This window comes from Ipomoea triloba, chromosome 11, assembly GCF_003576645.1.
Source record: "Ipomoea triloba cultivar NCNSP0323 chromosome 11, ASM357664v1".
In the NCBI taxonomy this organism is placed as follows: Eukaryota; Viridiplantae; Streptophyta; class Magnoliopsida; order Solanales; family Convolvulaceae; genus Ipomoea; species Ipomoea triloba.
In genome coordinates this window covers 8,667,535-8,693,499 of record NC_044926.1, presented here as the reverse complement: position 1 = coordinate 8,693,499, position 25,965 = coordinate 8,667,535, and the positions used below count along the sequence as shown (strand labels likewise).

General features: G+C 36.4%; 4 protein-coding genes across 7 annotated transcripts; 2 read left to right on the top strand and 2 right to left on the bottom strand.

Annotated features, from left to right (window-relative positions):
• Nucleotides 1-70: 70 nt before the first annotated feature.
• Nucleotides 71-5,469, bottom strand: LOC115997584. 3 transcript variants are annotated; one of them, XM_031237174.1, is made up of 16 exons: nucleotides 5,161-5,469; nucleotides 4,992-5,042; nucleotides 4,627-4,863; nucleotides 4,359-4,457; nucleotides 4,194-4,252; nucleotides 3,448-3,559; nucleotides 3,156-3,314; nucleotides 2,636-2,896; nucleotides 2,336-2,542; nucleotides 2,045-2,248; nucleotides 1,835-1,960; nucleotides 1,422-1,730; nucleotides 1,220-1,318; nucleotides 744-1,144; nucleotides 607-639; nucleotides 71-385 (listed from the first exon to the last, which is right to left on the bottom strand). In XM_031237174.1, coding segments are annotated over exons 1-16 (2,460 nt in total). In that variant the 5' UTR covers nucleotides 5,263-5,469; the 3' UTR covers nucleotides 71-384. The 3 variants fall into 3 exon arrangements, with proteins under 3 accessions (XP_031093034.1, XP_031093035.1, XP_031093036.1); XM_031237175.1 differs by having other exon boundaries at nucleotides 4,194-4,249; XM_031237176.1 differs by having other exon boundaries at nucleotides 4,627-4,857.
• Nucleotides 5,470-13,059: 7,590 nt separating this feature from the next.
• On the top strand, nucleotides 13,060-15,314 carry LOC115997585 (magnesium protoporphyrin IX methyltransferase, chloroplastic). The gene is made up of 2 exons (XM_031237177.1): nucleotides 13,060-13,775; nucleotides 14,539-15,314. Exons 1-2 carry the CDS (start codon nucleotides 13,215-13,217, stop codon nucleotides 14,944-14,946), a joined length of 969 nt encoding a protein of 322 aa, XP_031093037.1. The 5' UTR covers nucleotides 13,060-13,214; the 3' UTR covers nucleotides 14,947-15,314.
• Nucleotides 15,315-18,890: 3,576 nt separating this feature from the next.
• LOC115997498 (protein MHF1 homolog) lies at nucleotides 18,891-21,477 on the top strand. Of its 2 annotated transcripts, XM_031237063.1 has the most exons (5): nucleotides 18,891-19,048; nucleotides 19,193-19,264; nucleotides 20,521-20,601; nucleotides 20,998-21,176; nucleotides 21,302-21,477. In XM_031237063.1, the coding sequence occupies exons 1-4, from the start codon at nucleotides 18,931-18,933 to the stop codon at nucleotides 21,144-21,146; spliced, it is 420 nt and encodes a 139-aa protein (XP_031092923.1). In that variant the 5' UTR covers nucleotides 18,891-18,930; the 3' UTR covers nucleotides 21,147-21,176; nucleotides 21,302-21,477. The 2 variants fall into 2 exon arrangements, with proteins under 2 accessions (XP_031092923.1, XP_031092922.1); XM_031237062.1 differs by having other exon boundaries at nucleotides 20,998-21,477.
• A 3,062-nt stretch (nucleotides 21,478-24,539) lies between these two features.
• LOC115995874 lies at nucleotides 24,540-25,514 on the bottom strand. Its single transcript, XM_031235021.1, has 2 exons — nucleotides 25,262-25,514; nucleotides 24,540-25,162 (listed from the first exon to the last, which is right to left on the bottom strand). The coding sequence occupies exons 1-2, from the start codon at nucleotides 25,512-25,514 to the stop codon at nucleotides 24,540-24,542; spliced, it is 876 nt and encodes a 291-aa protein (XP_031090881.1).
• Between the last annotated feature and the right edge of the window lie 451 nt (nucleotides 25,515-25,965).

The following is a 25,965-nucleotide window of genomic DNA, read 5'->3' as shown; positions in this document are numbered from 1 at the left end:
CCATGTGACCCCTAATAAGAAATAAACTCCAGTTGCGGATTTGTTTACTTAAATAGGAAAGCAGGAGAAATACTTTAAGAAATCGAACATTAGGCGACCGCGAATCAGCAGCAACCTCTTTCCAAAAAAAACTAAAATTCCAAAACATTCTATTCGCATCAATGTCACCACCTTTGAGCAATTGAATACACATCCCTTCTATACCCAAAAAAAAACAGTACACCCACCATAAAATAATAAGTAAGGTATGATTCCCAACAAAATGGGAAATAATCATACTCATCAGACAATGTTTCCATTCTGTAATATAAACCAACCATCCAATCTCATCTCACCATCAACCAGTCATTTCAATCCCATGTACAATCTTCCAAGTAACCATTTCCTGCCATATCACCATACATTTCATCACTGATTTGGACAAACAAACTTGCAGTGAAACCACTAGAAAAGCAGGTGGCTATCTCGATAAACAAACCCTAACAAATTTCATGGTTTTTTTTGGGGGGGTGGGGGTGGGGGAGAGAGATTATCTTGCATAAACCAGAAGAAATCTGGCTGTGAGCTATGGAGTGAACATATGTCAACAATAGAGAGAGAACTTACTATCTTCTTGAGTTGGATGAGACCGAAGTGATCCTGACAGAAATGCAATTCATCTTAAGATGTTAGTCAATTGTTTTACATACTCCAGCACGTCATAAATCTATACATATAGTGTGTGTGTAGCAACTGTCAAATACCTGCCCTGCTGTAAGCCATGTGCATTCAGACTAGTTCTCCCATGAGATGATCCATTACCCACTGCAAGTGGTACAGAAGATGCATCCCTAGTTTCAGAGGCATTCAGCTCCATTGGACCTCTGGGTTTTGCCAAAATTTTCACATTTGAAATGCCCCCTCCACCACTGTAGGCACCATTCGAATGCTGACTTTGCATTGCCATCAATTGAGAAATGTCATCAGCAGTCTTCTTCAACCTGTGAGACTGAGCCATGGGAGTAACAGCAACAGAATGTATGCGTGATGGATATAATGATGGTGTGGCAGTGGCTGCAGCAACTTTAGCCACAGCTGCTGTGGCTGCTATGATCTCTTGAGCTCCTTCTCGAAGCTGAATATAGTCCCCATCAATCACAAATAACTGAAAGTGAAAAATCAAGATTAGTACTGGGAATACCATCAGAAATCAGCACAATTACAAAAGGCATGCACATACTTCAGGGTGACTCGCAACAAAGTCATCAAGTTTCCCATACTTCTTCTTGTAGTCATGCCAGTGCAGAGGTGCAAGCATTTTTCCAAGCCTATTTGGGAGCTGAGCATCACAGAGAACAAATGTTAATCATGAAATCATTTTGGCAGCAAAAATATAATGCTTTAAGAAACCTAAAGAAAAGAATTCACTCATTGTAACTAACCGTTGAACTAATCCTAATTCGGCCACTAGAGCCAGGTGGAATAGTGCGAACTATGCAAGCTAGTAATGATTGTTCATCAAGTAGAGTAGGCTCCACAGCTTTAGCAGCAGTATACGCATTTTTCTGGCCCATAGAAACCAATGTTTCAGGTATAGCAGCATTAGAGTTGGAGTTCGTTACTTTCTCATTTAAGTTACTCGCTGGCTCTGGAACATTAGATGGCAATTTATCAGCAGCAGAACTAACTTCTCCTGTCATCAATCCTTGGGACTCCAGCACAGGAATAGGTGAAGAGTTCACATTCTTCCCCTGCAAAGCAGTTATGAAGGACATAAAAGCATTAAGACAATCCAACAATGCTACAAATATCCCTAATTAAAAACAATGGAGGAATTTCAGTTCAAAGAAAATACCTGAAACTCATTATTTTGTTCAACAGGATCCAACCTTAGACCATCATGAAACTGTGAAGAGATGTGTTGCACGGACTGCTGAGTTTGAGGATCAGGAAGGTAGTTTTCATCAACAGATTGAGGAACCTGTATAAAAATTTAAGCTGGATCACGAAAACTACTTGACAAGATATACACTACACCCGTAAACCGCCATGCTGAACCGCTTACCTGCTGCCCCCCTTCACTGGAATGAGCTACAGAATCCTTTGGTTCAATCTCTTGGCTAATATTGGCATCCAAATAATCTGAATGAATTGCATTCCCATTGACAGATGCTTCGTACTGGTAACTAGAATTAGATCTCAACAAGGTTGAGTCAGTTTGGAGAGGAGATTGGTTGTGAGAAGACAACTGTGAACCTTCCGACATAACCTTAAACAAAAAAAGAAAAGTAAGCTAACCAACAGCCAGGCAACTGTACTCATTGATTGGATACTATAAATATTCATCTGAAACTACCTGTTGGTTGGGCCATTGTTGGAGAGACGGCATTGCAGATGCTGGTACAGAGTGAAAATGAACAACATGAGACTGAGGTACAGAAGGGGGAATACCCTGTTGATGCACAACAAAAGGATGCAATGCAGTAATCTGGCCTGGAGGGATGTAGGTTGGCATCCCAAGTAAGGATGAAGGAGCAAGTGGAAGACCATGGACATGATCACTCTGGTATTTAAAACAAACATAAATTATTATAACTGCACTTTCAAAGAAATCAAGAATGAATGGAATACTAATGATTAAAAGAGGAAGTTCTACCTGAGTTGAAACATTCACTGCAGCAAATGAAGAAGAATTTTCATCATTTCCATTGGGTAGGTTGCCAGAGTTTCCACCAGGGGCATCATTTCCACTCTCATAAAGTTGGTTGTTAGCACTCTTCCCAATCTGAGTAGCATCTTTTGAATTTGCTTTAGAGACTTGAGAACCATCAGAGAAGGTACCATTCCTTTCTCTTACTTCTGTCAATTCTATCTGGAGCTGTTGTATATGCAGATGTAGGCGCTCCATCTCAGCAGCCTATAATGGGAAATGTTTAATACCTAATATTTATAACATCTAATACCAAATTACTCCCCTATTTCTAATAAAAAAAATTACACTGCATAATATTTTACCAAATTAAACAAAAGACCATTCAAAAAGCAACATCATGGAAAAAAGAACTTGCGGACAAGAGCCATATAGGCCAATAACACTCTTCAAACACAATCCTTGCAGAGAATACACAAACTAAAAAAAAAGTGTAAGCCCAAAAAATAAAGTGATGCTAAAATACCTGTCTCTGGCAACCAAGCCAAAGCTGATTGCACTGCTCTGTTCGTTCACGTATTTCAGCTTGCTGCAAAGCATCAATTTCCTGAACTCGACCCATCCAAGCCTGGGCCTCCCTCATTTGCTCGTCTTTGTAAACAATGGTCTCCTGAGCAATTCTATTCTGAAGGATGAAAAATAAAACTGATTAGACTAGGCATATAACATCTATACCATTCTAGATATATAGCTCCTGCACAAGTGCTACCATACTAATACTGATGAAATTCCATCTAAATATGTGGAGAGAAACCAACCTGTTCTTGTAATTCCATGAACTGCCGCTCTTTCTCTTGAATATGTTCCTGAAGCTCATGGATTTGTTTAATGTACTGGGTTCTTTCAGCCTCAGAGTTGTCTCTCTCTCTCCTACAAATCCATTAGCCTAAATTAGATTATATCACCATAAATCACAGTAGACAATCTGGGACTCAGATGATTTTGGATGTTAAACTTAATTACTAACTACAGGTTACTAACAAGTTGGAATATCACTTAAAAACTCACATCAAATCCAGACAAACTTATTCCAAATCCATCAAAACCTGAAATTTGTCACTAAATAAAGTACATATGAATATATGATAAAATACAAATCCATCACCCCGTATAGTTGTATCAATTAAAAACTCACATCAAGCTTATTCCAAATCCATCAAAACCTGAAATTTGTCACTAAATAAAGTACATATGATGAAATACAAATCCATCACTCCGTATAGTTGTATCACTTAAAAACTCACATCAAACTTATTCCAAATCCATCAAAACCTGAAATTTGTCACTAAATAAAGTACATATGATGAAATACAAATCCATCACCCCATATAGTTGTATCACTTAAAAACTCACATCAAATCCAGACAAACTTATTCCAAATCCATCAAAACCTGAAATTTGTCACTAAGTAAAGTACATATGATGAAATACAAATCCATCACCCCGTATAGTTGTATGACATTATCATGGCTACATGACATCCAATTAAAAACCCATGTGATACCTGTAAGTTTGCAGTTCTTTGCTTTGTTCTCTAAGTAGATCCTCTTTTGCCCAAGCCTGCTAAAGTAAATGAAAAAACATGAGATTTAATAAAAGATCCATGCTAAAAATCAAAATTTCAAACCCAGCCCCAGTGAATAACATATAATCATATTTTCAAACCAACCGCCTCATTGTCCAATCTTATTGCATGCAACTCCCTTTCCTTCTCTTCCATCCTTCTTTCCAACTCATATATCTTCTGCTCTCTTTCACGCAGTTGCTCCTTCATAACCATGAAATCCAATTAAAAGAAAACACATCCAATCAGCAAACAAAAAAAAAGTTAAAACAAACCAAACACAACTACACAAGTATCCATTTATACCATACAGTCTTAGTAAGAATACAGTGTTAAAATACCCATATGAATACTTGTACACTACTGTACGAACCTGAAGCTTAGCATTGGCATTTGCTTGTTCTTTGACTTGAGCATCAAAGGAATTCCTCATTTCCAAAATCTCAGACTTAGCAATAAGCTGAGCCCGAAGCTCAGTCTCCATTCTCTGCAACTCTTCTCTTTGTTTCGCCACAGTACTAAGTCTATGCTGCAGAGGGTCATTGTCCAGGCTTCCATCAACAGTAATAGAGCAAAAGTCCACATCAGCCGGACCTCTCCCCTGCTGCACCTTTGATAAAACATACCAAATTATCTTCACTTCCACTCACATTCAAATACTCTCCTAACAAATGAATCTCAGAGAAAGAGAGAAAGAGAGCCCCAACACAAGAAAAAACGAAAGGGTTCCCTCCTTACCTCGTATATCAATCTCTCATCCGTCTGCCCAAACTTGGAACGTTCCGTCTCCTGCACAAACGCGTATAAAACTCATTGATGGAATAATTTCTGGAAAATGTAAATCAAACCAGGGATACAGATCAGGAGAAAAAGGAAATGCAGTAGATAATTCGGGTCGAATCCTCACCGATGGGTCGGACACGACCCGCCACTCCTTGCGAGAAACCTGAGGGGAGGACACGGGGAGAGAAACACCGCGTGCGGCAGCAACACTAGCCGCGGCCTCCATTGGCGATTGAATCGGTGGCAGGACCGGAACTCCAATTCCTCAGAAACCCTAGCTTTAAAACCCTCAAAAGTTAATAATTGAAAATTGAACCCAACCAAAAAAAAGGGGAAATCTAGAGAGAGAAAGAACAGTTCAATGAAGTCAATGAGTGTTTGAATCAGTTAATAATGTGTGAGAGCTTAGGTTTGAAAATAATGATCGAAGGCGAGAAAACTCGAGAAGAGAGTGACGCTCCCGCCATTTATAGGGCAATTGGCTGATGGTTACACGGACCCTCGCAGCGCGTGAATTGGAATGTCTTTCCTTTTCGATATTTTTTTATCGAAAATGAAAGAAAATTCTACAATGTCTTAAATAACATTACCTAGAATTAGAGCATCTTCCATAGGCATAAATTTTATTAAGTTTTTACAGGTGTAACTAAAAAAAAAAACATGTACCAAATAAAAGGGAAAAAAAGAAAAGAAAAAGAACACGCACTCAACGGGCACGTGTAGTGCACGCAACCAACTAGACACCTTCAGTTCGCTTCACGCGACAAACACAACAGCTTTTCAACTTTGGTGGAATGTAGAACCCAATGTAGATAAAAATCAAGTCTTAACCGAAATACCTTAAATCTTCTCTTTCCTTACTTTCTCTCATCCACATGTACATTAAAAGAATCATTTCCATTTTTGGTCCTATTGTTATTGAGGCATCGTCAATTTTAGTCCACTTCATTAATTTTTGCCACATTGCGGCCAGTCTTATTTAGTCCTTACCACTTTTAGTCCACCGTTAAAATTTTCGTCAAATGGTCATCCTAAACAGGGGTATTTTTTGTCTTTTCATGTTTTGTTCATCTCCTTGACTCTTTGCAGTGGTTTTCCTTACACATTTTCGCCGGACCTCTTCGTTGGATAAAAATGTGTAAGGAAAACTATTGCAAAGGGTTAAGGAGATGATCAAAGCATGAAAAGACCAAAATACCCTTATTTTGGACGGTTATTTGACAAAAAATTTTAACGGTGAACTAAAAGTGACAATGACTAAATAAGACTGGCCGCAATGTGGCAACAATTAATGAAGTGGACTAAAATTGGCAATGCCCTAATAACAGTAGGACAACAATTGAAATGACTCACATTAAAATCTCCAAAAATCATCTAAATCTTAATAGCTTCCCTTTAGTATATATACAAAACACAATCAAATATATCCAACAAATTGTTTAATCCAACACATTAATTTCTGTGTGTGGGACTAATTAATTAATTTAAAAAGTTTATGATGAAACAAAAACAAAAAACAAAAAGGAGAAAATTGTTTAACTCAATCCAAACATATATATAATTAATTAATTTAAAAAGTCTAAGATGAACCCCCCCCCCCCCACCCCAAAAAAAAAGAGAGATAGAGAAAATTTGTTTAACTCAAGTTTTTTTTGGTAAATTTATCGGGTCTTTCTCTGTCCATTCCGGGTCCGCTCACTTGCCACTTGAGTTAACTCAAGCTAAACATATATATTTAAGTATATCTATCATAGAGTAAGTGAGTATGTTTTTTTTTTTTTTGAAAACGAGTAAATTACAAGCACTCCCTGAGACTTCATAGAGTAAGTCAGTATGTTTTTTTTTTAAAACGAATAAATTACAAGCACTCCACTGAGACTTAAACCCACACTCTCTCATATGGGAGTGCAACTTAGTGCCACTAAACTACAAGGTCTTAGCATATACAGAGTAATTTAGTTTGTTTCTCTCTTTAGTTTTTTTCTTCTTTTTTTTTTCTTTTGTTAAACATTCTTGTAAGATTTGTTGACCTAATTCATATATGATAAATCACCATGGCACATTTCCTGTGTTAATAAAATGTTCTCAATGATATTCCTACCCTTTAACAAATCCAGCTTGAAAGGGTGACACTATTTTGGCCAACACATCAGTCATTCTGAGTACTAGAATTTTGTTTATGATTTTGTTACAGAAGTTACTCAAACTGATGGGCCTAATGTCCACAAAGCTCACCGGGTTAGGAACTTTGAGAACCAAGACTATTGAAGTGTGAGTTAAAAAGTGAGTTAGAGTTTTACCTCTAAAGAAGCTCCCAATCATTTTGCACAGGTCCATTTTAATTATGCCCCAACAACTTTGGTAGAAGCCTCCACCAAAGCCATCAGGGCCAACAACACTTGTAGAGCTCATATTGAAAACACTCTCCTTTATCTCATCCTCAGATGGTATCGTAATGAGTCTCCTATTCTCCTCCTCTGTTACAGCACCCTCCAGGCAATCCAGCAACTCTTCTCTAGTTTCTACATTTCCTCCAGTGTATAGCTCTTGGAAGAAGTCCACTGCCATTGATGCAATCTGGTTCTGATCACTCACCCAATCTCCTTGTTCATTTTTTATTTTGTGTGTAAACTGCCTCCTGCTCCTTTCCTTCACTAAGGCATGAAAGTACCTTATGTTTTTATCACCTTCCACAATCCATTGTTGGTGAGCAACAACCATAATCTTTCCTTTGATATCTACTATTTTGTACAATAATTCACCCTTTATTTTAGTTGTTTTGATGCTTATTTTCTTTATCCTAATGAAATTAAGAATTGTTTGTGTGTTATATTGTCCCAAGGGTTGAATTATCCACAAGGAGCAGCAAAGGAAGAATTTTGGAGCAGTTTGGACAAGTTTTGGAAGAAAAGGAGATTACCAAGGAAGAGTATGAAACAAGAATAAGAATTGGAAGTTGTCTCATGGGCCCAATGCCCATTCATCTCCTATATATTCTACATATTCTCTACAATTTAAAGGGTTCCCAACCCTAGTTAGTCTTAGTTTATTTTTCCCATTCTCTTTATATTTCCCTAGCATAGTTTAGATTAGTTTTACATTATATTATTTTCAAGCTTGGAATCTCGGATTGAAGTTGGATTTGTTCTTCATCAGTAAAGTTCTCTTATTCCTTTATTTACTTTCTTCTCATATTTCTTGCAATATTTATGGTTATTTATTATTGCTTTGTTTGTTTACTTTTATGATGCATGAGTAGTTAGCTTTTGGGGTTGGATTAGGGTTTTATTGTTATTTTTGATGCTAGGTTTATGATTATTGCATAAAGGGATAATTTATTGATCTAGGGTTTTATGTTTGAGTTGGATTATATTTTCCTCTTATTGATAATTGATGCGCAACTTTTATTGATTTGTTTTGGAGAGGATTTCATCACAACGAAAGTTGGGTGAAAGACCCAGCCTAACCAATTTCAACCTAATTTTTCCTACTATGAGAATAGGGGTAATTTGGGGGCTTATAATGCTTTTGTGTTTAAGGTTATGATTGATGCATCACGAAAGTGAGACAATCTTAGCCTAGTTCTTGTTATTGATTACGAAAGTAGCTAACTTGAATTCTTGAGTGCATTGCCAATAAATCCCTTGGTTAATTATTTTTCCCTAATTTTGAGATTGTTAGAGCATCAAGATTGCAATACCCCTAATATGACCCACTCTTTTATCATATAGTTTATCCCTTATTTAATTTTGCATTATTTTATTTCCATTCTTTAATCTTAGTTTGCTTGGATTCTAGTGAATTCCAATACTTTAGTGACTAGAATTTAATAATTCACACAATACGTGACATAGCCCCAATCCTCAGCGGAGAGACATTTACACCCTCTTTTTATACTCACAACTATACTCATCATCCTCCCTCACCAATTGCTTCTGATACTCAGCTTGGGCCTTCTTATATTGCAATAACACTTTTTCTGTAGCTTGATTATGTAGTTGCTCCTCCAGCTCCCTCACACTCCTATCTATCTCCTTTATCTTTTCAAATATGTTATCAAAAACCTCCCAATTCCATTTTTCAACATTTGTTTTTTTTTTACATTTTTCAGCTTTGTTTTGAACACAACCATTGCATTCCCTTTAACTCTTATTCCCCATGCCTCTTCTACCACACTCAAAAATTGTTCATGGTATGACCACATGTTTTGAAATATAAATGGTTTCTTCCCAATCTTCTACTTAGCCTCAATCCCCATCAGCAAAGGTGAGTGGTCAGATGTAGTTTTAGCTAAGTGTTGAATATGAGTTTCCAGTTTTTTCTCCCACTCCTCATTCACAAAGCCTCTATCAAGCCTTTTCTAAATTGCCTGCTTACCTTGCCTTCCATTCCACCATGTATATTGGCTTCCATAGTACACTACTTCCCTCAACTCAGCCCCATCAACACAGTTCTAGAAACTTATACTCTTGGTAATGTTGTATGCCAATCATCTTTTTTTTTTTTCTCTTCCAATCTTAAAATGCAATTGAAGTCTCCCAGAACTGTCCACTTCTCCCCGCTCATTCTCCCAGACATATCTATTATATATTCCCACAGTTGTTCCCTCACTCTCATGCTACAACTAGCATATACAAATGACAAGAATACATCTCCATCTACTTCAGTCATCCTACCTTTTATTATCACCATTTGTTCATTTTCTTCCACCACTTGACCTTGAATTTCCCGAGACCAATAAACCCATATCTTCCCATTTCCCCCCACTTCTACTACCCTCCATTCCAATATCTCTTGTTAAGCTCACCAGTTGTTCACTATTTTTGAAATGTTCCAACAAACAGACCACCCTGGTTCTGTATACTCTAACCAAATTCCTCAACCTATGCAGAGAGCCTCCCAGCCCTCTCACATTCTAACAAAGTACCTTCATTTTTTCTTTTTTGAGGCAAAAGGGCCACCACCCCCCTCTTGAGTTTTACTTGCCTTTCCCTTTGTCTTTCTAGGGGACAAATTCTTAGCCTTATATTCCCTTTTGTTCTCAGCATCCAACTCCTTACCCCTCTCTACGCTCCCTTCTTCATCATCCTCACTCACCCCTCACACTCTTTTTCAACTTTTGTTTTATCACTTGGATCCAGATTTTCTACATTAATTAACTCACCAAAAATGTGAAAAATCACGAAATTATGCCCAATAATCAACTCTCTCCTGTGATTATTAGTGAAATTGCTTAAGTGGACATTATGTATTTTTTAATACACTTTATGCTAATTTCAAAAATAAATTGAGTCAAATCCAACCCAAGTAACCTAATCGCCTTTTTCTTCATATCTTTTGACAACAAACACTTTATATAGGATGATGTTGACGAAGATATAGTTGAAAACCAATGATTATATAGTTGGAGTTTGGATATGATAGAGATATTGTATGCAAGGTTGTTTAACTACACACAAAAAATGTAATTAACTTATTAAACAAGTTAAAACCATGAAATACACCTAACAATCCACATAATCTATTTGACCTAAAGGAGGTAAATGACTAATTGATAAAATTGTATGATTTTGATATGTTTGATGGGTAAGTACACTTTTAAAAAAAATATTAACTGGACAAATTGCATTTTTTGTATGTTAAGTTCAATGATTTATTTAAGAATTCTACTACATGTATTCTCAAATTCTATTTGCTCACTTTTTCTCCTTGATGTGACAATGATAGACTATTGTTATCACGTGGGTCTCAAGAAACTGTCTACATCAAGAATTTAAGAGTGAATAAAATTTGAGAGTAGAATTTGGAAGTCCACATAGTATTTTTTTATTTAATTCATTTTTATATAAATAAAATGGCAATAATCTAAATTAACTTATTCTAATTATTCAACTGACAAGGCGAGGATGGTGTGGAAAGCATGAAACAAAGGAGTAAGACGAAAGAAAAGAAAAGCATAAAGAAAGAACAAAGATATAACAAAGAGGATAAAATGATAACAAACATTTATTAATGCTTCCTCTAAAAAAATATTTATTAATGCTAGAAATCTCGTCAATTACATTTTTCATTTCGATCACTAGCATAATGTTTGATGTATCAAATAAAAATAAAAGAATAGTGATGGATTTAATGAATTTGACTCACCATTAAGCATGTTTAATATAAGAGCAATATTAAGGGAAAGGAATACCAAATTATATAAATAATATATGAGTAAAAACCCTTGAAATATTCTACAAATAAAATAAATAAAACAATAGAATTACAAAGACTCAACCAGCGGGAGGCAAGTTGAAAGTTGTCAACAAGCATGCAAACTAACTAGCCAACGACTAATGACAAATGAGATTATTCAAGTGAATGTCTTGATGTTGATGATAATGTTTAAAAGGGAGAAGTCCCCTCCCATTTTTATAATGTTATTGGGAGCGAATACCACACTGAGACTAATGGACCAAGGTGTCTAACAAATCATAGCTGCACATGCACCCCTAATATACCGTCTCTTTTATCACCAACATGCCACATAGCTAGGAAGTCGAACACCTTAGATCAACTTCCCTACCAATCAAAGGGCAAAATTGGCTCCTTGGCTAGCCTTTGCCACCCCCGACTTTACTAGCAACCATGGTTGGGAACATCATTGTTCCATGTCTACATTGCCAAATGCGCCCTTAATGTTCCTTTTTCATGTCTTTGCATTTTGACCATCTATACTTTATGCCTTAGCATACTTCGATCTCCATCCAATCTTCAATCTTCGCACTTTGACCCATTCAAACTATATTTTTTCAATCCAATTTAGATCCCAACTTGCCAATGAGCTCCAATATTTTATTGGACACAATTACTTCATAGATCTCCACCATTGACTCAATTGTCATTGGGCTCATGCCACATAACAACATCAAATAAAATATACTCGCTCTGTCTTATTTTATATTATTTGTTATATTTATTATTTATGGGTAAACTAACACATTTCAAAATACAAATTGTGGAGTTAAACATGTTTTTACTTCATTTTTATTATTAAAAAAAACAAAAAAAACGTACCACTTGAATTCCGGCTATAAATCATCATTTTTCTTTTTGAGTTTTAGAAATTACTTATTGAAGTCTATTTGATTTAGTGTGAATGGTGATCACCATTGCATGCACCTCCAATCCTATAAAAATCCTCGGTTACAGAACAAGATTAATGGTTAGGTTTTTTATTTAAATTTTCTGTACTGCCAACGATATTTTTAATATCTTACAAAAATTGTCCATGCATGGCTTTACTGTTTTTTAATTTGTTTTTAATATCTTACAAAAATTCCATTTAATTTAAGTAAGATTTTAAACATATTTATAATTGTGACTCACAAAACAACTCTTTAATAATGTGACAAAATATTAATCATTATTATTCATGGTTGCAGTAGGTGCTAGGCAGCGCCTAGCGCCTAAACGGTCTAGACGGGCGGCGACTTATAAAAAAAAATTAATTCATATGTGTGGGTGTATGTCTTATTATATATATATATATATATATATATATATATATATATACACATATACTTACTTCTGTTACTTATATAAATAAATAAATTTAAATATATATAAATATAATAATAAAATTAACAAGGTCGACTCGCTCGCGTTAACTCGATTAACTCTGTCGAGTTGGACGAGTTAACTCGGTCAAATTCGGCCCAGTAGATCGAGTTAGGAGCTAGGCGGCCGGCCACTTAGGCAGACGCCTAAGGAGCAATTCGCCTCGATCTAAGAGCGCCTAGGCGGGTGCTTAGGCGGGGATTTTTACAACAGTGTTATTATTATCTTTAATATAAAAAATTCAAACCATGACTTCTCATCTAAAAGAGTCATAATTATGTCGCTCAATCAGAATATCTGTTATTCAAACTTACGTAGCATGATTCTTTTTCTTTTTCTTTTTTCAAAAATATGTAGCATGATTCTTAATATAAAAACTCCACCTCTCTTTCTCCCGTTTCTTCCACAACGGTGAAGCTTACCAAACACTGGTTACAAAAATTTGTGGGACCCACGAGAAGGATAGGCAGAGAATCCTATCCTTATCCTGGATTACATTATCATCTACACAACCAAACATTTCTCTCCCATCTCCCGCCGGCGGGGAAAAACTAAACTCTCACCGACACTGAAACCATGGCGTACTCTTCGGCTCTATTTTCTCCCCTCAATTTCAACCAATTGACACAATGCTCTCGCACAAAGCTCACCAAACCTCACCGGAGAACTATCGTCTCCGCCATTCCGCCGCTGTCCACCGCCACCGACGTCTCAGCAGTGACCGGCCTAGACGGCACCACTCTCGCCGTCATCGGCGGAAGCTCCGTGGCGGCGCTGGCGGCGGTGCTCTCGCTGTCGGACCCCGAGCGGCGGCGGCAGTTGCAGGCGGAGGAGGTCGGCGGCGGCGACAAGGAGGTGGTGAAGGAGTATTTCAACAAGGACGGGTTCCAGAGGTGGAAGAGGATATACGGAGTCGGCGACGACGTGAACAAGGTCCAGATGGATATCCGATTGGGGCACTCGAAAACCGTGGAGAATGTGATGAAGATGTTGAGCGATGAGGGTTCTCTGAAGGGAGTAACCGTCTGCGACGCCGGATGTGGGACCGGGTGTTTGTCGATTCCGTTAGCCAAAGAAGGCGCCTTAGTAACGGCCAGCGATATTTCAGCTGCTATGGTTGCTGAAGCCGAGAAACAGGTAAATTATCACTCAATTTCAGCTCTTAAACCCTTCTTACAACTAATTCTCCATATGACCATATATGATAGTTGATTTTGTTTTGGATTATGAATGCAATGGCGAAATATAATTTGTATAGCTAACCTAACTAGATTGGAAATTGGAATTGAATTAGTTGAGTCCTTTATACACACTATATGCTGTAAATATGTGCAAATTGTAAGCTCAACCAAATATATCAATGGTGAAATAGAATTTGTATAGCTTATCCTAATGAGATTGAGATTAAGGTGTAGCTGAGTTGATTTATCAAGATTAGATACAAATTCTAAGCTAAGATTGGCAGTGGATTAATTAGAGTTGTGCAATAAAGTGCATTTACTATTACTGAGATTTTGAGATCAAAGTCTATTGTTTTATTGTCTTAGAGAGCAACCCATTAAATGTTCTTGAGTTTTTTCATAAGAAGTGGGGGAACTTTGGTATTTCAAAGAGTAGGACTACATGCACTCGATAATGTGACATGTTGTGATCAATTAAGAAAAAGAGCGGGGCCATGGTTTTTACATAAGAACGGGGGGAACTTTGGAATTTTAAACTTCAATATGTCAAAGAGCAATACTACGTGTACTCGTTAATGTGGCATGTTGTGATCAATTCAGAAAAAGAGCAGGGCCACGGTTTTTATTTTATTTTTTTCTTCATCCAATAAAATTTGAACATATGGTTAGGGTTTTATTCTTGGGAAGTACACTAATCATTGTTGCTAAACATTTTTCAGGCAGAAGAAGAGCTTTTAAAAGGAAGGGATGACAAGCTCCCTACAGCAGTGATGCCCAAGTTTGAAGTGAAGGATTTGGAAAGTTTAGATGGGAAGTATGACACTGTTGTGTGCCTGGATGTTTTGATTCATTACCCGCAGAACAAGGCAGATGCGATGATTGCCCATCTTGCATCCTTGGCCGAGAATCGCCTAATTCTGAGCTTTGCCCCGAAGACGTTTTATTACAATCTCTTGAAGAGAATCGGGGAGTTGTTCCCTGGACCTTCGAAGGCCACAAGGGCATATTTGCACGCGGAAGCTGATGTAGAGCGGGCATTGGCAAAGGTGGGGTGGAAGATAAGGAAGAGAGGTTTGGTAACCACACAGTTTTACTTTGCAAGGCTCGTTGAGGCTGTCCCTGCTTAGGATGCGTGCAAAGACGACAGGTTATATCACATTTTTGCTCTTTCTTTCATTGATCTCTTGATGGTTAGGAATGAACAATAACCTCATCATCAATTATTATTGTCTTGTGAGTTAGAGTTGGGTGGGTTGGTGTCAATGATTCCCCTGAGGCGATGCTATAAAAGTACAACTATAGATGACAGGATGTGTGTCCAGGAATAGATTAGAGGATTAAGTTTTGTTTTGTAAAAAGTGTATTCTATTGTATTCATGCTTTTTGCATTCTCCCTCAGTCCTCAACTCTCACTTATCAGTAAATCAAAAGGTAACTAAGCATGCTCCCCTCTCAGATCAGTGTGAAATGTACATTTTATTTCCTGGTTTGGTTGCATCATGTTTCCTAAACTTTCCATTTATTCTAAATCCTCTTATTTAAGTATCATCAGATGTCCTCAGTGTTGGGGCGGAGATTGGTAAAGGCTAAGTCCAACATCATGTGGCTATGGAGATTGTTGAGCAGAAGTCGGTAAAGAGTCAAGTCTAACACCTTGACTCTCGAAAATGTGTGGTGATTTACAAAAATAAAGTTGCCCATTCACTACTAACTATAGCTTTTGGTGTAGTGGTAAGGGTTTGATGTAATGTCTGAGCTCAAGGGAAATTGTTGGGTGGAGGTAGGCAAAGTCTAATCCATCACACTGGTTCTAAAAAATGGTGTAATGATATAAGAAAATTGGGTGGAGGAAGGCAAAGTCTAATCCATCACACTGGTTCTAAAAAATGGTGTAATGATATAAGAAAATAAAATTGGTAGCGTAGTGGTAACAGAGAAGCAATCAGTCATTGTCCACAACATTTTTTTTTTTGTGTTTTCTATTAGGTCAAAAGGGAAATTATAAAGGGGTAGCCTAATGGGTTTCTTCCCCCAAAAGAGAAAAAAGTGTATTTCCTTGGTGCAAACTTTTGCATGCTTTTCTCGGCACTAGAGCCACTCATAGGGTCAAGTTATTATCTTTTGTAAATTGATTAAATTTGGTCATTATAAAGAGTATGGCACTTCCAATCTGAAAATATACCACTTTTAGTAATAAGTGGCACATGTTTAATAATTATTAGACACCATATTTATTGCAGCCAAGAATATAAGGAGGCTCGGTCAGTTCAAGTCTAAGGAGGCAGACGTGATAAGTATAAGGAAGCTCTTAATTGGGTTAAAAACTTGAACTTTGACACAATTCAAATCGAATAAGATGCTTTATTAGTAGTCCAAGGTTTAGATAGTACTAGCTCTAATTCTTCTTTTGACCTAATCCTTGAGGACATCTTAATAACACGCTTCGATTGAGACTCAAACCCATCCTCTTCCATATGAAAATGCAATCGGTCGATCGGGTGCCACTAGACCACAAGGTCTTGGCAACTAAATCTTTTAATTGTATTCATTTTTTATTTGCTAAGTAATTAGTGATCAGAGCAATCCATGTGTTAGTTAGGGAACTCTTTTCAGTGCTGATTGAGGGAATGGGTTGTTTCCCCTCCTCCTATTTCCCTTCTTCGTGTAATTTCCTCTGACTGTTTGAATTAATATATGCTTTGGTTTGGTTCAACAAAAATAATTAAGAATTATATAATTGAGTTCCAACAATTTTAAAGAATGCAATCGTTAAAAAAAAATTTGGAAGAGTAAAGTATTGAAAATTCAAAACTTTGGCCCTCAACCTCCAATTTTGTCCAATAATACTGTTATCAAATTTTATTTTTATTTTAGTCGCTTGAAGAATTTAAATAGATATAAATTTAAATGAATTAGCATTTTTAAGAAAATAATTTGATAGTTAACGATATTATTGAATGAAATTTTGCGGACCAACAATCAAACAATGATTTTTAGGCCTTCCCCAAATGATTTTTAGGCCTTCCCCATTATTGATTTTTAGTGAAGTTTTTGAGGCAAAATAGATGATGTAGAAGTGAGAGAAGGGAGAGAGAAAAGATGAGGGCGTTGCAGGAGGCACTGATTTTTGGTCGGCAATGGTTGGTCCCGCATGGAAATGAAAAGGCGAATTGGTCTTGTGTGCTGGCAACATTGCGCACCCCTGGGCCCGTTAATATACCTTTTCTGATACTTAAAAAATTAGTTTTGTTTTTTTTCTCCATTTTCTATTTTTTCCCATTTTCTCTTTCTTAATTACATATGCAAAAACTCCTCAAAAACGACACCAAAATCTCCATTATTGAGGAAAGCCTTACACAATTCAAATGGAGAATTTGGTTTTTTTCGATGTTTTTTCTCATGCAAGACCTTAGTTTTTTGTGGACTCCGCAGGAGAGAGAAATGATAGAAAGATAGTGCATTTGTGTGCGTTTGGCGCACATTTAACGCCCAGCCAGACGCGCTTATATGCACATTCTTTTAAGAGCATCCTTATCCGTGGAGTTATTTCACAGTTTTTGAAAAGATTTTGTAAGTGTTATTAGGAAAGAGAATATTGAAGAAAATAAAACAAAAAGAAAAAGAAAAAAAAGAAATCAAAAGCAAATTCTGACAATTTTTTTTAAACGGAAAAGTAATATAAAAGTCAGAGTTGGCGGCCACTCTGACTCGCCCTAGCGGGCGCATGTCTGCTGGGGCGTGAAGTGCGCCCAAACGCGCACTTCAGGCATTTGTTTGTTTTTTTTCTCCCATTTTCTGACATGAACCTAGTTTTTGCAGGAGATTTATTTCTTCTCATTTTGGACTCCACATCAATTCACTTTTGCAACACCAAGTTAATAAACTGACATAAATCCCAAAATATTTGTTGGTGTGGAGAGAAAAAAAAAAAAACAGAGCAAAAGTAATTGCAGCTGACATAAAAAAACAAGTAAAAAAAAAAAAACTTGATAACAAAGTGCCAGCTGACCGACTGGGCGTTACTGTGCGCGAAACGCACACAATTTCTCGCGTGCGCGCGTGTGTGCGTTTTTTTTTTTTCCCTAATTTGCACTGTTTCAAAAACTCATACTTATAGGGTAATTTATTTTTTTCTATCTCTTGCCTTCTCTCTCCTCCAACTTAGTTCCAAAACCCCAAAAAGTCAATTAATATGAATACTCTAAGACGTTTGGCAGCCCTACACGCTGTATGCCTGTATGGACTATTGATTTGACACTATTTCGGGGTGTGATCGACAATAGTTATATCATGGAGTAATGTTTAACATACATATTGTGAATCTTGTCTAATTCACATACGTTGTAAACTTTGTCTAAATTATGTACATGTAATTTATGTTTAAATTATGTGTTCATAATAATTTGGGGAGTTAGATTGAGTAAAAGAGACTTATCCATTAAGTAAATGTTCATTGATTTTGAGAATTGAACAGTCTTAAATCTCTAGTTCAGCTATTCCACAATGTGCATATAATTAATCCATTATGAATCTTCATTCAGATAAGAGAACCCTTATCCACAATATAATTTGCCTGTGTGATTGCGCAAATTATATTGTGGACCATGATCATGGTTGATACTGCAGCTGTATTGAAAAGATACTGCAGTTGTGTTGAAAGGAAACTGTAGTTGCGCGGAACAGAGACCGTTCATCCGTTCAACACAACTGCAGTATCCATTCAATACAACTGCAGTATCCGTTCAACACAATTGCAGTTCCAGACGTATGACACGACCTCTGTTCCACGCAACTGCAGTTCCCTTTCAACACAATTACAGCATCTGTTCAACACAACTGCAGTATCAACCATGATCCATGGTCTACAATGCATTGTGGACCATGGTCCACGGTATAATGACTGGTGTGATTGGTATTAGGAACATCATAATGATCGGGCTGGATCATAGACTACGAAGGCCCAATGTTCCCGCGTTTTGTCCGACCCAAGTGATGTGGAACTCGAAATCGCGCGCATATGCATTCAGCATTGCCGCATTCTTTTTTCCCGCGCATCCTTCGGGACTTTGCTGTGATTTGATGAACTGAATTGTCACAATTGACCGACGAAAATGGAAGACGTAGCTATGGCAAGCGAAGTAGAGAGAGAGGACGACGAAACCTCCGCCGCCAAAGAGCTCTTGCGCGACCGATTTCGCCTCTGCACCATCTCCATCGCTGAAGCCGAAGGTAGGTTTTCGATTCAAATCCCTTAGTTCTTCATACACAGGGAGAGTAGGTTCGGATATAGGATTATAGTTGTATCTCTCCTTCTTTGTTGTTTATTAAATTAATAACGTTACTTATGGAAGTATAATTGCGATATTTGAGCAGCGAAGCAAAATGATATGGAAATTTCTCAGCCAATTATGGCTTGTATCTCCGATTTAGCCTTCAAATACGCCGGTAACTCTCCATAACACATGCTTTTCCAGTCTTCATATCATGCGTGCAAACCTCACTTTTATTTGTTCGCATATTGGGTGGACCTCAGTATAGATTTATAAGGATTGTGTTTGATTATGAAGGGGAAATCATTTGAACTCCATAATACGTATTATCATATTTTTGTAATGACCTGTTGCGTTTAGATGCATAACTGGAGTTTGAAGAACTTGCAAAAAATTGAAGACACAAGAGAAGGAAAAGTAGTGAATATTCATCTTTCTGGGGATAGGGATTGTGACACATCATTTATATTTTAGTGAATATTATGTGGCAGAGATCATCCTGAAATTATAGAGGTTGCTTTAACTTGTGATGAGTAAATATAAAATACTGCATTTGTTAAAGATTTAAAAATTTGGTACTGTTAATTGTATGGAAGGTCCTGATACACTCTCCATGTCTGCTTTATGTGGTTGGCTTTGATTGCTTCTTATGGTGTCAATGTCTTAAAAATGACTGTCTTTTCAGTCTCGCGTTAAATGGCTAATGACTGACAAATCTAATGTTTGATTAGCTATTTCCTGCTTGGTAAATGGGCATACTTCTTTGGTTCTCTCAAGTATTAGGTAACTTTGAAAATTGTGCCATTTATACTGGTTGTGTGATTTATGGCTGTAACTACTACATTTTTGGTGTGACGTACTTAGTAGATGCTTCAAAGTAATCTAATGTGAAGAAAGAAATCAATACTTATGAAACCTAGCATGATTGAAGAAACAATAATAGTCACAAGTGGGTAGGTTTCCTAGAAAGTAGAAACTGCTTTACCTTTTGTGTTTTCACTCTTAGGTTGCATGACTTAAAAATCAACTTAACCAGCTCCTTTTCTGTGTCATTTTAGTGACTAAAGCAACTTCTTAGAATAAATTGGTGGTGAATGTTTAATTGACAGCTAGTGTCAACTTTTTCTAGAATAACAGTAAATAAAAGAAAAAAAAAAGGCAAATTAAGTAGGTGGGCAGCTACATTACCTATCTGGCTATCCTTTTGCAAATTGCATTCTTTTATTCTATCTGCTAAGTGCATTAGAATTTCTGAGGTCCTAAGACATAAAACTATAAAAGTGGGCTAAAATATCAAGCTTGTCATCTTTGAATTCCTTGTCTTGAGTGGGGGTGTATGCTATGTTATGGCTCTTAACATTATAACTTGTAAACGTAGTAAAAAGGTTTACTTTTTGAATCCACAAACTAACTTACATTTTTGGAGAGCAGAGCAGCTGGCAAAGGATCTAGAGTTATTTTCACAGCATGCTGGCCGCAAGTCTGTGAATATGGATGATGTCATACTTTCAAGTGAGTTTCTACTTGCTTGAAGTTTACAGAAGTGATGCTTTCCCCTTAAGTTTAGAAGTTCATGAAAAGGACAGCTCTTTATTATGAAATTTTCTCCTTGTTTTATTCCCGGTTTATGACTTTTCTACTAATAAGACTATCAGCTGCAATTTTTTTGTTCCACATAGCACCTACAATTGTTCTTCTACATTTCTGTATAATATTTAAATCACATGCAAATAAATTTGGTAGCATAATCCTTGAGTATATTAAGCAGGCATTTTAAAATTTTAATGCCAAGGATCTCAGAGTTATGTTGTCATGGTGTCACCTATCCATGTGCTGAAATTTATGGCCATTATTTGTCTGATCGAAACATTTTGGTTTTTAATGTGTCTTTTCTGTTTTCCTTCTCAGCACATCGGAATGAGCATCTTGCTGCTTCATTGAGATCCTTCCGCGATACTCTGAAAGCAAAAGAACCCCAATCTGATAGGAAGAGGAAGAAAAGACCAACAAAGGAAGACAGAGCTGCTGCAGATGAACTCTTGGTACTGGATCCATAATGCAGCAGCATCTGATCTCTGCTTGACTAGGTAACTAAATGTAGCTGCACCCATGCTCTGATGCCCCATAAAGCCATTTCATTTATTGCAATATTCAACAATGGACGCGTAGAAATGTAATTCCCTAACAAGTGTATTATTGCTTCTTGCCCAAGGTTGGCAATCAGTTGATAGGTGGAAATTTTGTCCAAACAAGAATCCTAGTAAATAGCACAGGTAAGTGAGTAAGTCCCCTCCACGGGGTTGCATAGAATTTCTTGTACACAATACTAATGTATTTCTACCTGTTTTGGTCATTTACTAGTTAACCTAAGGTAGTTGAAACTGTGCATATCTCAATTTCAATGTCTTGCACAATAGTCACAAGTTTGAACTTTATTGAGGATGATTAGCTAGCTACTATGTGGTGTTTGAAAAATAGTTTCAGTTAAATATTAGTTCTTTAATTTTGTCAATCAGTTTAAGTGAGTGTTTGGTAATAAGTTGATTGGCATCAATCAATTGAATATAAAAACGCTACTTCAAACATCATTTGAGATTGACTGTTGCATTTCATTTTAAAAAGTATGTTCTAAGTATGCTCAGAAAAAAAGTATGTTCTAAGAAACCACACATGACACATCGTAGCTGCTCATTTTCGTCGTGGAAGATGCAGAGGAAAAAAAGTCGAAGCCCATGTAGAGTTTAAAAGGATTTTCCAAGTTGCTACAATTTATCATGCTAACAATAATGCGGCAAATTATATCATGGATTATGATCTATCTTGTATCATGGCCTATTGTTCAAAAATAACCTTCAAATTCTGTACATTTAGTTGACATATTTTGTCCATATAATTAATTGTTTTTGTACATGTAATCAAATTGAAAGCATATTACATAATAATTATAGACACATTGCATGATAATTATAGACACATAAATTGTTAACTGCGTTTACATAATATGTTAAGTGTAGTCACATTGTAGTTAACATATTTTGTACATGCAGTTAACAATTTATGTGTCCGTAGTTATCATTGTTATGTGCCAGTGATTACTATGTTATGTGCTTTATATTTATTTACAGGTATAGCACATAATTGTTCGACCAAAATTCGCAATGAAATATGAGTCGATGGTATATCAATTGCAGTAATGCTTACGATGGACGAAGAACTGGTCAACACAGTGCCCATCATTTTATTAAAATGCTTATTTTTCCAATAATAATCATAATAATAATAACTACTATTTATTATAAAAATTAAATTATTTAAACTATAGTTTAAATATAAATTAGTTTAAGTATACTTAAATAAATGAAAATTTTTAGAGTTAGTTGTATTAAAAAAATAAAAATAAAAATTAAACTCATGTCCCTATAAATTATTTTACGTTGTAATTGACTAACGTCAAATAATTCAAATAATTACTTTATCAATGTTGAGATTTGGATGTTTGTTTGATGCCCGTTGGCCTTTTAGCTCCTATTCGATATGTTGTAAGTAATTATATAATGTAAACTATGGCAAGAAAAGTAAAATAGAATAGAAACAAGAGTGATGGAGAGTAAGAATCAGCTGTATCATTCATCATTCACTTTCTCACTATATATAATATACAAATGGATAGCTGTTACAAATCAAGACATAAATATTAGCAGTTACATATCTTGTCATAATCACCATAATAATGTCCATAAATAATAATTTTATAACACTCCCCCTTGAACATTATTTTGTAATTATCATGCCTCGTTAAAAACTCGCTAGGAAAAACCCTGTGGGAAAAAAAACCTAGTCAAGAAAAGAGTACACGATATATGAATAATGCATGTGTTGTTTTGGTTGCCTCAAAAACTTAGGCTAAGAAAAACTCAAAAAAAAAAAAACTTAGCTCAAGAAAAATAGTACAACCTTTCCTATGGATATATCATACCAATGCCTTTAAAACCACACTAGAAAAACTCAATGAGAAAAAACCCGGTGGAGAAAAGGTACAACAATTGGTCTTCGAGACCCATTTTCTAGGATTGATTTAAGTATACGACACTCCCCCTGAAGATAACAATCTTCAAAGTATGTATGTTCAATAGGGAATATGGTATAGCATTCAAGTTTGTCGTTTAGAATTAATCCTCTAGTGACTCTTCTGGAGCTTACGTGGGCTATATATTTGTTTAATATTTTTAAAACATACCCATTTAATATTTATATAACACAAGCTTTAAACAAATATAAGTAAAACAAAGCATAGTTTAGGGTTTTTGATATCATGAATATCAAATAAAATAACCAATATCCAAGTAGTAAAAGACTTTGTAACTCAAGGATATGTTTAAATATTATTCCAATTCTTCATTGTATGATGAACACTTCTATGCCATTAGTAATTTAATAATATACATACATAGCTTCTGCCAGTTTATGTAGCGGAACTTTAATGACGTTCTTTGTGAGAGAGTATAACGTGAACCTTTTTAGCTACGAACTTGCTTTTATATTTACACCACCCCGTCATTGGTGTTTCTCTTTCATACCCATTTGTGACCTACAGGGTTAATGGTGTATAGAGGATTTATCAGCGAGTTGAGCTACATTTTCTTTAATTGCTCTTTTATACATTAATTAATCAGGGCGCTTCTAGCGCCGAGTTCTGGATCCAGATTGTTATAAAATATGAGCAATTAAAGGTAATTGTGTTGTCGACAACTCTAATATTTTCATAAATTTCTCTCACATATAGTAATTTCTAAGTCAACTAGATTATAGCCATTTCCCAAAAATATTTGCATCTAGTTGTTCCGCATCCCAGTATTGTAATTATTTGGTGCACCTAAATTTACTGGGTTTTCTCGTCTTCTGGACAAACATAGCGTCTTAAGATTTTTTGAGAGTGACAAAACTCTTTACTAGGTCTAGTTCTTTGTGGATTCTTTATATATGGGACCTAGTCACTCTTTTATGATTGGCAGATAGCTGCAAATTATTTTATGAACTTCCAGTTCGATCTTTAACTTAATACGTGGTTCTAGTGAAGATCATTCCACTCCGTGGAATTTCTCGGCATTCTTATTAAATTTAGATTTATATCTCCCCATAATGTCGGGAACTGATTGTCAGAAATTATGAAATCAACGTATTCATCGATCCCTTGTTACGGGACGAAGTCATATAACCAATGTGTATTTGATGGCCTCTAGAGATATGCCATGGTGGTGTTACGGTAAAATAGAGTTGGGAAATGTATGAATTTGAAACCACGTATCAGGTATATAAGGGGAAATAAACCAAAGTTTATTCATAGAGAATGCATTATTCAAGAACAGTAGAATATCTCTGTTTGCGAAAAAGATATATGCTCACATGCATAAATAATAACAAAATGTTTGGAAAAAAAGGAATTAAAGCATTCATGCTTGGTTTCCATAATCAACAAGCTCTTCGCCCAATAAGTCGTCATTCAAATTGAGTAGGGCGTTTGCTTCAGGCAATGTAGCTTGAGAGGATTCGTTTGTCTTTTGCTCATCATTTGGGTGTATCATCTTTTGATAGGCGTCAACTAAATGTTTTGGAGTGCGACACGTACGGGACCAGTGTCCTTTGCACCCACACCTATAGCATATATTTTGCTTTCCTCGACGATCTTGGTTTTCGGGCTGCTTATTCAGGGTTTGGGAATCAGTTTTATTAGCTCCGCTGCTGCCACCTCGCTTTGGGCCTCTACAGCGACCTCTTCCTCGGCCTCGACCTCGCCCCCTCCGATTGTTGTCCGATTGGGCAACATTGTGTATTTCAGGTATAGGTGCAGTGCCGGCTGGGCGTGCATTGTGGTTACGCATCAACAATTGGTTGTGCTTTTCAGCGACCAGTAATGCCGAGATCAGCTCTGAATGCTTAGAATAATTCTTGGCCCTGTACTGCTGCTGGAGTACAAGATTATTAGCATGAAATGTGGACAAAGTTTTTTCTATCAAGTCTGTATCTGAAACGTCCTGCTTACAGAGCTTGAGTTGAGAAACAACTTTGTGTAAAGCTGAATTATATTCAGTCACTGATTTAAAATCCTAAAATCGGAGATTTAACCAATCGAATTGTGTTTGAGGTAGGACCAATGATGTTTGCTGGTCAAAACGGTCTTTGAGGGATTTCCAAAGGGCATTGGGGTCTTTTTCAGTGAGGTACTCATTCTTGAGATCATGGTTGAGGTGATGGCGGAGGAAAATTAGGGCTTTGGCTTTCTGAGCGTCATCGCTCGGGAAATTTTCAATGATGGTGTGTTGTAGTTCTGTTGATGTGAGATAAATCTCAACATCAAGCGCCCATGTCAAATAATTGCTTCCATCCAAGGCAAGCTCGGTGAATTCACGTTTTGCGATAACAGCCATAATCTAGAGTGTTCAAAATATATTCACTAATGCTGGCTAAAGAAATTGATGTTGTAAATCTAAAGCCTAAAATTATAATTTGCATAATGAAAACTTATGCATGCTTAATAGGACATAAGATGTATATGTAATCATATTAAATGCACAGTAATAGCATTTTAATATACGGGCACCAATAATAAAAATTCAAATAAGAATTTGAATAACAATCTTTCAATTTTGAAGCCCAAAACAAAGTGGAAATGAACCGTTCACCGGGAGCGTGCTGATAACGTGTTGAGATTTGGATGTTTGTTTGATGCCCGTTGGCCTTTTAGCTCATATCCGATATGTTGCAAGTAATTATATAATGTAAACTATGGCAAGAAAAGTAAAATAGAATAGAAACAAGAGTGATGGAGAGTAAGAATCAGCTGTATCATTCATCATTCACTTTCTCACTATATATAAT